The following is a 12,480-nucleotide window of genomic DNA, read 5'->3' as shown; positions in this document are numbered from 1 at the left end:
AAACCTGTCTCGACTTATTCTGTGTTGCACACCGAGGTTCCCTTGGTGTCTGTCTTTATTACTCCACGTGAGCAGTGTGGCTGTGGTGCTGCCTGCGGGGCCTGGAGCAGGATACACGTACATGGTTTGGGTTGTAGCTAAAATGGGGTGGCATTCAGAAAGAAGGACTTGAAGTTCTGTGAATTTATAAGAAGAAACAAAATTATTTGAGGTGTTATTTTCCTTTTCTGGCTTGTAATACCTCTCATATCCAGATGAAAAATAGCAAGAAGTTAGCTGGCAGGATATTGAAGTGGGCTATCCCTAATTTTGGAGCTGTTGATGCTTCTTGCTTTCACGAGAGCTGAGTCTTTCTGGGAAAAGAGATTGCTCTCAGGAGCAAGCAGCAGGGCAGCGGCAGAGAGTGGGGGAATGCTGATAGCAGCCTCGATAACATGAGTTTCATCACCTTCCCCTTGTGCAATTATCCTCAGTGTAAAGGCAAGAGCTGTGTAAATAACCTGTCGACCCCGCAGACAGGAGAGGAAGAATTTGAAGGGGGGTCAGCTGCTGGGCTGAAAAACCAAAAGCTTTGGGCGAAACCCTGGAGCCGGGTGGAAATGGTTTATTGCAAAATCAACCCCGGGTTTCTCGCTGCTCGGCGTTTCTCTGGTGTGAGTTGCACAACGGCGTGGGATGACAGCTTTTTCCTCTCTTCCTTGTTTGCTTTCCTCCCCCCCAGCTACCGGCAGCGGGCGCAGAGGCTGTCTGAGATCCACAAGGACCAGCCTGGACACCCCGTGAACCGGACTGTGTACTGGATCAATTACATCCTGCGCCACAACGGAGCCCAGCACCTCCGTGCCGCCGTTTACAGCATCTCCCTCTTTCAGTATTTCTTACTGGATATTGCCTTGGTCCTGCTAGTGGGTGCTGCCTTACTTTACTATGTTGTGGCCAGGATGACCAAATTAATCTGCAAGCAGAGCAAACATCTCTGGTGCAATGACAAACATAGCACTGTTAATGGACACTACCAGAACGGGATCCCCAATGGCAAGTATAGAAGAAACGGCCACATTAAGCATGAAAAAAAGGTGAAATGAGCCAACAGCCCCGTGTAAAGTAGCAATGAATCAGATCAGTAATCGAATTTTATCGCTGTAACTTTAGTCTAACAACTACTTAAAACCTCAGTAAGCAGTTCTAACACTCCCCTTCAGTATGTAATATTATGTGACAAAATTCTACGGAACTAAGAGAAGTCTTGAGGAAAAAAAAAAGAAAAAAAAAAAAAGGCAAGCACAACCTAAAATGGAAAATATTTTATTCTTAATACTGATGCAGAGAGGTTATTTTGGCACTGAAGTTTTTAGAAGCCTTAATTCTCTAAAGTTCTATACAATGACCGTATTTATGAATTTTCAGCTTTTAAAAGCTCAGTGTGTGTGTCCCAAATGAGGAGAGGTTTCTTTTTATTTGCAGAGGTGTTCTCCTTTTATTTTTTTATCGTTTTAATATCTCCATCCTTTTAGCTGAGGCAACTCTCTAGTGCTAGTTCTGTGTTTCCTTTGTGGAAGGTTTCAACCCGTTGTGCACAAGAATTGCTGTTTAAAACACAAAGGATTTCCCCCAGTCTTTAGGCGAGAAATAGCAAGTGGTGGACTGAGAACACAGAGGTTAAAAAAAAAAATTTTAAGAAAAGGAAATCATCTCAATGAGCACTGAAGAAAAATGGCAAAAATATGTATTTGTTTTACTGATAAAGCTGCATGACTCTTCTGCTCGCTACCAGTACTTTGGAGAAAAGGGTTCTGAGCAAGTCCACAGTGTGTCCTAACTTTAACCGAGACAAACTTTGATTTGTCGCCTTTCTCTGCATACAGAATTTATGCCACGAAATTACTAGGGAGTCTTATTTCAGTTCCAAATACGGCTGTGTGGGAAGTAGGTTTGCATAATTAAGCAAAATAAGTGAAACAACAAAACGCAAGAGCAACAAAAAAGGAAAAGGAAAGAAAAAAAAAAAAAAGGGACTTGTAAAAACCTAGCCCTGTGCTTAGTGCAGAAGGTTTTGTAATTGGCCCAGAGCTGTGCAGACTGGAACCGCTCCTGGGGGTTTGTTCCGAGGGAACAACCCCCACACAGCGCTCCCCCCGTGCTCCCCCCCAGAGTTGAATGTCTTTCCTGTTAATTCTCATTAAGTTCTTTCTGAATCGCAATGTTGTAGATGTTCTCTTTCAATGGTTGTATCTGGAAAAACAGAAATATTACCTTCTATTAGTCTGGGCCACGCAATCCATGTTCCGCCTAGTTGCCAATAGGAATTCCGCGCCGCGGGCGGTGTCCAGCCGTCCTGCCCGGGGCTGGTGGGGGATGTGTGTGGGGTGAGGCCTGGCCACCTGGCGAGTGCAGAGGTGGCCCCCTGTCCCCTCCCCCCTGCCCTCCAACCATCTCCTTCAATCATTGTCGCCGACACGGGACGCCGGCGGTGGTGCGCGCTCCCGGGGCGGGAATGCCGGCCGTGGAATCGTTGCTTGCCCTGCTGAACCAAAGTTGGCAACTCTGAGTTTTATTTCCATGTCATTCTGTTTACTTGGAATTTGCACTACACACGTTGTGAGTGTACGCTTTATTTATTTGTAGTTGGAGGTGCCGTGGCTGAAAGAGAAAGGAGGGAAGCCCGTTTTTTGCCTTGTGTCGCTCACTAACATGGGAGGAGTTGGGATGATGACGGGATGCTGAGCTCATCTTCATACACAGTGATGCAATATTTCATCACCATTCCATCAGGAGCCTCGGTCCTACAGCAATAAATAACAGTGCAGATACGTTTCTAATACGCAGGGCGGCTACTCGTGCTGCTCTCTGAATACTTGAAGATAAAAAAAAAAAGAAAATGGTATTATAAATATAAGCCTCTTTAGCTATACCTTTTTACAATCTCGCAGCCCGTGGCAACTACAGGAGCACACAGAGGCGATGAATGGTGGGATGGTGAGAAGACTTCGAGTGTATGAATGACTTGGTTTAGAATGTGGGGGTTTTTTTGGCATTAAAGAAGGTACAAAAGCACTGACCGGATGATTAAGCATAATTTAATCTCCACTGTGATAAAACTTAAGCAATAAACATGGATTTAATAGAGAAATTCTGTTGTTGCAAGTATATTTTTGTTCAAACTGAATGCTGGTTGTCTCAAAGTACCCACTGTGTGTGTGTACAGAAATGTGGGTGCTTGTTGGGGTACACACAACTTCTCAGTGTTTCATGTGGTTCATGATACGCATTTGAAATCAAAAATAATGCTGTTTTTTGTGAGTGTAGCTCCATTTCCTGTAGGAGCTTTGAATACAAAGAGAAAATGGTTAATTACGTTTCTTCGAAGCGAGAAGTCACAGTTTTTGGTGTTGGCGGGCGTAGGTGGCACAGTGGTTTCGGTTTGGTTGTTTTCCTGTACGTGGTGAGCTCATCCCTTCAGGAGCAGGGCTTGGAAGGCTTTTCACAGCCGTGTTAGGTGAGATGATGGATGTCTTCTTGGGTAGTCTCTGTGTAGGTACAAACTGCTGCAATTCTTTTGCAAGAAGAGGCAGTTGCTGCCTTAATTGTATTGCCAAATTCCCCATGACTCTGATCCACCTCATCTCTAGAAATACCTGTTGAGTTTCAACTTCCTTCTGAGTTCAAGCACGAGCTGTTACTGTGGTTATTTCCATCTTCCTTTCACCACACAGCAAGCAAATTGTTCCTGTGTTTCAGACACAGGATCGAGCAGTGATGGCTGCTGGTGCCCAGCCAGTGTTGAAACCAGGCAGATGGCTGAAGGAATGTTAAAAAAGGGGTTTAGAAATCCATGTGTAGCTCCAGACTGCATCACGGTATCAGGACCGAGGCTTTAGTCACCCCTCTGATCAATGTTAGTTATTGAACAGGGAAGATGATTAAAAGAAACTGAATTAATCTCCCAAGACAGCGCTCTGCCACCACTTGGGAAATGCCACAGTTGGGCCTTGCTTATCCTAGTGAAAATCACACCATTGGAAAGTTATAAACCTGATTTATTGGTGGATTTGTGTGTGTTTTTTCCAACAGAAGCCAGCAAATGCAGGATCTGGTTTTGCTGTAAAATGATGGAACTTGTGATGTTGGGCATTCCTGGTTACTCTAACAAAACAGAGGTTGGGTAGAGAAGATTGTGTTCCTCATACACGGAGGGGATGGTGGAAGGTTGAAGAGTGTTTAGGGAAATCTTGGCAACTCCTATTCTGGAATTTACTATTTGAGCAGGGGATAGAATCATCCAATTGTTTAGGTACGTGAGGCTTTCATTCCTCAGGTGTTAAGCAGTGGTGAAGGAAATGAACAGATCAGCCATGCTGAACCTTCCTTGGGTTGCTACTGAGCCAGTTCAGGAATTGCTCCTTAAAAGAACAGTGTGGGCTGGGATTAAGGATTCCAGCCTGTCAGGTGGGTTTTTGAGGCACAAACAGCAGCATTCCCTGGTTTAGGAGTGCTGGTCTGTGGAAAAGAGAAGCACTGATTTAGCGGAATCGCGCTGCATGGTACTTGTTAGGTGTAATTATATATCAATATAATTATGTTTTCATGAAATCATGCTATCTCTGTGAGTAACAGCTGGTGGGGGGAATAGTTGCTAAGGCCAGAAACAACACAGGCTTGGCCTTGTGCAGGTGAGTACGGAGATTTTTGGCAGCCAAATACTCTTAATGCAGGCAACACCTACAGACACTTTTGTTCCAGACTAAGAGACTGAAATAATCTCAATTTGTGCATTTCTGTACTGGTGGTAATGGAGACAGTGTTACTTTGCTGTGCATCTCTTGGTCTCGTTTTCTTTGTCATTTTGTTGTGCAGTGATCAAATTTTACCAGAGCTTTATTTTTAGAAATATTGTATTACGTACGTGGTAACAGTCAAAGTTGCAATTTAGTATCTACAAGTTTTATTTGTTGGGGGAAAAAAGGTCTTGCCAGATCTCATAAAATAGGGAAGTTACTTTTAAGGAACGTAGCTGTATACATAAATAAAGACAGTGGTCTCTTTTATAGGGAATCTTGCATTTTGGACAGTAGAGTTCAGTAAGGAATTAACACATTTGCCTGCAGCTGCAAGAGGGTCTACTCTGTTGTGCCCTGCTTTTTTTATGCTTTTATGGATGTTATTCTAAAAGTTTGTGTCTCCCCTTTTTGGTACATCAGCCTTTCTCAGCAGCGTTTTTACTCTGTGTAGGTTTCTGAGCTTGCCAGGTGTGGATTTTCCATTTCCCCAAAGCCCCCTTGGCCTTTCCCTGCCCTCCTGGTTCTGCTTTCCAGGATAACTCACCTGGGGACAGGGTAACTCTGCCAGAAGCTGTTCCAATAGCTGCCTCCCAGTTCTGCTGGTATGGAAAGCTCCTGTCTATCCTGTATGTCCTGCCTGGGCTCTGTTGGCTCCTGGGTGGAGGCAGCCTCGCCCCAGGGAGCGTTTCCAAGCTGAGATTTAAGTTTGGACATGGGATTTCGCTGCAGATAAGACCTTTCAACACTTCAAGCCTCACCCATGAGCTTCTTGATGAAAGAAATGTTTATTTAGCTTTTGCTTTTTTGTTGCTTTTGGCTCTGCAGCCTCTGGTCTGGGAAGAGGTGCAGGGTTGGGAGTTTTGGTGGCGCTGAGGAAAGCGTGACAAGGAGACGCATGAATTAAAATCTGTATGGCTTTTACTGGAAAAAAATGCTGGAGTTGGGTTTTCTAGATGAAAGGACAAGAACTTTTGGAGCATTTGATGGTTGGGTACAGCAAGGGGGAATGGTGTTTTCCCTGGATCCCATTGCTGGTGTTATTCAGGTACAAGAGCTTCATCCATTCTTTTTTGAGGATTTTTTCCCACTGGCCACCCCTCCTGCCGTGGACTGCAAGTGACCCCTCGTTTTTGCAGACACATCTCGTTTTTGTGGAGCTGCACCACGAGCAAACCAGGTGAGACAGATACAGGTTCAAAATAACCCCATGGGAATAAACCTGAGGTCATTCCCTGTTTGTTTGTCTCTTTCAGAGCAGCCTCACAACAGCAGATGGAGCAGACAAGAAACCGGGGGCTGAGGAATGAGGAAAGACATGTGGTGAGGACTGTGGGACTCCATGCTTCTCCCAAAAAGGCAAACAGATCCACACCTGTGTGTGACATTTGGTATTCCTGAAAGATTCATCAGTTTCTTTAATTTTATTTTGCTTTGTGTTTTTGTTTTAAGTGTGCATTTAGTGGCTGTAAAGAGAAGAGCATCTCAAGGTAACAAGCGGAGACATTCCAGTCTTAACTGTGGGAGCCTGATGTGATTGCTTGAGGGATATAAAAAAAGCTTTTATTTAAGAGGGTTAAAGTAATATGATAGGTAGAACAATTTTTGGAAGTAACAAAAAGTCATCACTGATCAAATAATGGAAGAGCAGCTTTAGGGCAGGTGATCATTCCCAGGCCCATGACCAACCTTTTTTGCTACGAACTTCTTGGGTAATTTCTTCACCTTCAGGAAATATCCCACAGACCCAAACCATTTCAGCAGATGTGTTGCTATGGATGGTTTCTGGGCAGTCCTGCTTTCCTGGGTGTGGGAGGAAAGGCTGGCCAAGCTGGATGCTCTTATTTGTGTGATAGGAGTCAGCACATGTCCACCTGGGTGGCTTCCCTGCTGAGGGCACACCTCAGTGTGCTGGCAGAGAGAAAACACAGAGGGAATTCTTGAGGGGTGAGGGAGGAAGGGCAAGTGTGTGACCACCTCCTTTGTCTGTCCATCCTATGGCATGAGGAATTTGTTTGTGGAATCTCTCAGGAGCTCGCGTCGGGGCTGTCCCCCCGTGGTGCTGGGGGTCTGCTCTGCCTCAAGCTCCCACTGTGTCCTTGCACCTTTTTCGGGTCATTGCCCTGGCCAAAAGGTGACCCCTGTGGCCTTCCTCTGGCCAGGCTGTGTAAGGGGTGTCTTCAGTGCTCTGAGTTTTCCCCTGTGTGCTCCAGGACAGGAAGGACTTTTCCCAGCAGCTGCTGGTTGATCTTGGATGCTGTTCTGAGTAGGGGCTCCTCACCTGCTCTCTCCCGTGTGCTCCTGGCTCCAGGAGCATGGCTCCAGGTGCCCTGGGCCATGCAGGAGCTCTCAAGGTGGAGATGCTGGGATGAGAGATGCCTTTTCTCACCATGCCTGGGAACATGGTTTGTATCCCAGTTATGGGAGCGGGGAATAAAGGAGCTGTGTGGGTGGCAAGCACTTCAGTGTTCAGGCTGGGGAGATTCAAGCAGTGTGTAATTCTGGTCATTCTAAAGGCTGCTTTCTCGAGCTTTTAGGCTACAAACTCAGTTTGAACTATATTTGAGGCTGAATTAGTGTAAAACAGAGGCTGGGTTGTAGCCACCCCTCAGTGTCCATGGGCAGTGTGGGTGGTGCCAAGGGAGAGTTCCTTCAGCCCTCCCCAGTCTGCACGGTTCAGAGACTTCCCAATAGAGAGCAATTTGTTCTCAGGGCTGGAGCTGTGTGAGAGCACTGAGCAGTCCCTGCCCAGTGCAGGGCCATGGAAAGGTATGTCAGGTGTGGTGGGAGAGATTATTATCCATGGAAGGGACCGGTCATGCGAACCAGAGCAGCTCTTGTTTACGTTTCTGGGGAGGCTCAGTTGAGCTGGACACCACGATTCCTATAACTGCTGAAGTATTGCTGCCCCCTCCCTCTCCTCACTGCCTTTAGTTGTGGGTTTTCCTCCTAATGCTTTGCCTCACTGCCTGAGAAATATGAAAACACAAACGATCTCCCAGAAAAATCCCTGCTTGGCTGGAGTTGCCCTCCCCAGAGGATTATGTCCAGATGGTTTGGAATGTCCCCAGGGAAGGACTCTCTGGACAGGCTGCTCCAGCACCCCATTGTTCGAGTGCTGTCCCTGAACCACTGGGTTTGCTGGCCCCGAAGGTATCGGTTTCAGGGAAGGAGAGGCCAATTCCCAGCTCCTTCAGTCCTGTGGACAGACAAAGGCTGGGAGGAGCTGTGGTTGCACAGCAACAGAGCAGGGTGGGGAAAGGGCCTGGGGAGGGATTTTAGCCAAAGAGTTTTTCTGTGAGATAAAAACAGAAAGGTAAATTTGGCCAGGGGAGTATGGAGGTGTCCAAGGCCAGGTGGGGTGGGGCTTGGAGCAACTTGGTCTAGTGGAAAGTGTCCCTGCCCATGGCAGGGGCTGGAATTGGATGGGCTTTACAGCCTCTCCCCACCCAAACAGTTCAGTAACTCCGTGGTTCATTCTGTGATCCAGGCTGGTAGCTTTCTGCTTGTATCACAGGAAGAAAACACTCCTTAATTTTACCATAGAGCTTGAAAAACTTGGAGCCAGCCCCTCCTGGCTGACATGTGGCTGGAAAACCCTTCCTGCTTCACTTCTGGGCATCTCTGGGCTGGGAAAGTTCTCTGTTATTCCCAGCTTCTCGCTGTCTGTTTCACAGAATGGCTTTCCTCAGAAAGTCTGCTGGTTTGCTTTTAAAAGGCAGTTGAGAAGGCCTAAACCAAACCAAACTCTGCTGCTCAGCCTGGCTGATGTTTTGAGTTCCCAATTCCCAGTTTCAGGTTGAAAAAAAAATTATTTTTGGTTTTTTGAGGAGTTGAGGAGGAATAACAAATCTGTGCATCCCTGTACGTGTGTCAGCATCCTACATCTATGTCCAGGTATCCCTGTCCTCTGTGCCAGCTCCTGGACATCTTGGGGTGCTTTTTCCCAGGGCTGGAAGCTGGAGCAGCCCATTGGAGCTATTCCTGCAGCAGAGCTACTTTCCCTGCAGAGACAGTCTGCTCGGCATGAACCGCTTTTTTTCCCTTTCCATCTTTTTTTCCTCCCGTTTTCCAATCCCTCAGTTCTTCCCGCTGCAGTCTGTGGCTGGGGCTGTGCTGCCACCTGGCGTCAGGATCCCGGCGAGCCGGGAAGGAGCATCCTGCTTCTTGGGAAAAGTGTTCTTCTGCTGCCTCCTGGAGCTGTGTGACCTCCAAGAAACCCTCATCACCAAATAACACCCCCCAAAAAAAGCAAACAGCAAAAGAAGGGGAAGCACAGTGACGTTTTGGGCACCTCCCAGAGAGCTGCAGCTGCCTCCTTGGGAAGGGGTTTTGTTGGATGTTAAGTGTTCTTTATTATATATTATTATTGGATAATGCACTTGGGATTTGAGCCCTTCTGCAGTATCCTTTTCCCTATCCCGGTTCCTTGATCTCTGAATAAATCAGGTGGGGTCTTCCACACGTTACTGTTGTCCCAAAGGATCCCTGTGGTGTAGGAGATATGTTTTCCCATATTGACATCTCCTGGGTTGTGCAAGGCTCTGAGGGCACATCCAGGCCCCTGCTATCAGGAGCAGAAGTCACAGCCAGGAATATGCCGGGCTTTGGGATCGGAAGCTGGGGAAAGAGGAGGGTGATGTGTGTTTTTCCTTAGGAGAATGAGGAATTGCTCTGTTTTACAGGGAATCTCCCTGGCAGATTGTAATTGGAGGGTGCCAATGCCGAGGTGGGAGTTGGGGGACCGAGTCACTCTTCCTGCAGCTCCGGGTGGATCCTGCCCAGCCCTGCCCTGGCTTTCCTTCCCGGCGCTTTGGGAGAAGCGGATTTGCGAGGAGCCGTCTGTAACTGAACATGATGGGGTGATTCAGGGATTGGGGAGAGGTTTCCCCCTTGGTGCCCCCAGCACAAAGGCAGGATTCACATGGAACAGCCCCGTCCCGGGATGAAATTGCAGCCCCTGCGCTGTGCCAAGGACGGGCCTTGTTTCCCTAATCTGCTGCCTCTCCGCGGCTTTAAATCTGTGGGAAAGAAAATCTGGATGTAAATGCAGCTGTGAAAGGAGTCAGTGATGGCAGGGAAATGTGATATAAAATTATAGCCAGGGCAGGCAGGCAGGGATTTATTTTGGATGTGGGAGTAACATCCATGTGTGCGGGCAGAACCCCAAGGCACCGGTTTCTCTCATCTCAGCCTTGCCAAGCAAGGGTGACCTTACGCAGGGATAACTTTAAGGTCTGCAAGGTCATGTCTTACCCCTTGATTCTGCTGCATCCTCTCTCTCAAAGATGAATTTGAGAACTGGGAATGTTTTTAAACCCCTGCAGGGATTTCTCTCCTTCCTGGGTGGGAAATCAGCGTGTTTTCTCCACACGTTTTCCCTTTCAGGATTCGTGTGGATTGTCTGGAGTAAATTGCATATTCAGTCAGTGAATACTGAGGAATAGTTGCTAGTTTAAGATTTCAGTGTTTCCTTTCCTCAGAGCATCCCTAACTCAGGCAAGGTGTGAATGAGCTACAGAGTGGACATCAGCAGATATCACAAATAATGTTGGTTCCTGATGAATTAACACCCTGACCTCCCCAAGGCCCCTTTGGAGGTTGTTCAGAGCATCCTCAGCCTTGTTTAATGGCTTTGCTCTGACATCCAGCTTCAACCCAAATGGATTCTGCAATGGCTTAAAAAAGAAATTAAAAAGCGAGTTAGTGCTTGAAAGGTTGGAAAGGAATTCAGCTTGGCTTGACCTTGTTCCTCACGGGAATGATTCTTCTGAGGTTTCAATCCACAAATCAGGGGGGAAAGGCACTCCAGGTTTTATAGCTTGAGCACCTCGGGTCCTTTTTCATCAGCAGAGATGAACCAGCCCTCAGAGACGTGAAGGAGCTGAATTCCAACTTCCTGTTTCCATGTAAGCCATGGAATCCATGGCATTCCAATCCATGGTCCCATATACAGTGGGAAGATTCCTGTGATTCCCCCCAGGACCCATTTCCTCCTGATTGATTGTAAATGTGTGGCTTTGTTCTAGCAATGCTTTTTGTTCCAGGCTTCCTGAATACTGTTGGATATTTACCTGTGCCAGGCCATGCTATTTGACTGGCTTTTTATTTATGTGTGTGTGTGTGTGTATACATATATATGAAAAAATTATTGCAAAGGAGATAAAAACAAATCCTGGGGATCCAGAAGCTCCAGGGGCTGGCTTCCACCCACAGCAGCATTTTAGCTTGTTAGAAAAACTGCCCTGCAAAGGCAGGAGCTGCAAAGCTGCAGGTCTGTGGTGGCACCTGGGAGAAGACAGAAAAAGTAGAGGAAGCAAAGGGGAGACCAGATTGTCCTGCTGCAGCTGCTTCCAGGTGAGTTGTTCCCCAAATCCTCACCCTTCTGAGGTGATTCTGAGGTGAATCCCCAATGTTTTGGGTGCAGGTACTGTGTGTGTGTCCATTAAAGCACTGTTTGAGGATGTTGGGTTACCTGCAGTGACAGAGCTTGAGAGCTTTTAATAACTTGTGCATTGTCTGGTGATGTTTTAATAGGCTCCAGGCTGGAAGTTTAATCCATAAAATGTGTGTCAGGTGGTTGATGAATATAAATTGCTGAATGCCCTGGGCCTGAGAGGCTGGAGGGAGACAGAGCTGTCTTCCATGTCGGGGAAGTGGACTGTGAAATGAAGCACAAGGGTTTGCAGCCTTGTTGTTCTGCCTCGTGATTCTTGGAGTTCCGCTGCTGCCGGCACGTCCTGTTGATGAAGATGCACAAAAAGGTAAGAAATCCCCTGTGGCACGGACAGAAATCCTGGGAAAAGTGACAGGGAGGAGGTGAAAGAGTGAGGGGGAGCTGATGGGGCTGGAGAAAAAGCTTTGGGGAAATTCAGGTGTTATCCAAATGACACAGAGCATAGTAGCACTTGTTTGTAAATACCTGAATTATCCTGCTCCAAGTCTTGTGGTCTGTAGGTTGGAGAAGAAATAGTACAAGATTCGAAGTTTTAAGGGAAGGAAAGGAAGGATAGCCCAGGTAGAATGATGTTGGATAAGGCTTCTGACAAACCCAATTTGCCTTGCCCATGTAGGGAGGTGTGACTTGGACAGGCTCTGAGCTTTGGGTCAGTGTTAGCTGTGGATCAGAGTGAATGAGGTGGATAATAAACAGCGATGCTCAGGGGCTGTGCTGGCCATTGCTCCAGGCTGGCAAAAATCCCTTTTTTTACCTTGCTTCACTGAAATCCTGATGTCTTAAATGATTTTACCAGCCAGAAGCTGGGGGGAAAAATGATTTGTCAGAACTCCTGATTAGAACAAAGAAGCAGAATGGGCTGTGCTCCTCAATTACAGCAGTCATTCCAATCGCTCTTCCTCCCACACAGGGTGTACCAGGAAAGGCAGCTGGCATGTAAATACATCCCAGAGTGGCCACAGATCTCCTGCTGCTTGAGGAGGGGGAGCCTGGGCATGTGGGTGGCTGAGGGAATGGGGGAATTGGGCCATGGGAGATGGTTTTGGTCACGTCCCCAGTTACAAAGCGGTCTGCCACATCCCGGAGCGGATGGATGGCAGGGAAGAGGTTCATTTGCTCGGGATGAACGGCGCTCTCTGAAGCGAAATGCTGTCAGAGATTTTTATCTGCCACAGGTGCTGCCTTGTAGGCAAGGCCTTCACGATGGATGAGGCGGGAGCTCTGAGCTTTGGCAGATCTCCCAAGATG

General features: G+C 47.2%; 1 protein-coding gene across 10 annotated transcripts in view; it reads left to right on the top strand.

Moving 5' to 3' along the window:
- UGT8 (UDP glycosyltransferase 8) overlaps nt 1-3,130 on the top strand; it is a 34,996-nt gene extending 31,866 nt beyond the window's left edge. For all 10 annotated transcript variants that reach the window (XM_086888145.1, XM_086888149.1, XM_086888144.1 and 7 more), the window contains one exon: nt 722-3,130. In XM_086888145.1, the coding sequence (XP_086744271.1) occupies nt 722-1,085 (364 nt within the window). In that variant the 3' untranslated portion in view covers nt 1,086-3,130. The remainder of the gene's footprint in view (nt 1-721) is intronic.
- The last annotated feature ends 9,350 nt before the right edge of the window (nt 3,131-12,480 follow it).

This window comes from Cyanistes caeruleus, chromosome 5 (genome assembly GCF_971803275.1).
Source record: "Cyanistes caeruleus chromosome 5, bCyaCae1.hap1.1, whole genome shotgun sequence".
In the NCBI taxonomy this organism is placed as follows: domain Eukaryota; kingdom Metazoa; phylum Chordata; class Aves; order Passeriformes; family Paridae; genus Cyanistes; species Cyanistes caeruleus.
This window is presented reverse-complemented; position numbering and strand designations above follow the sequence as displayed.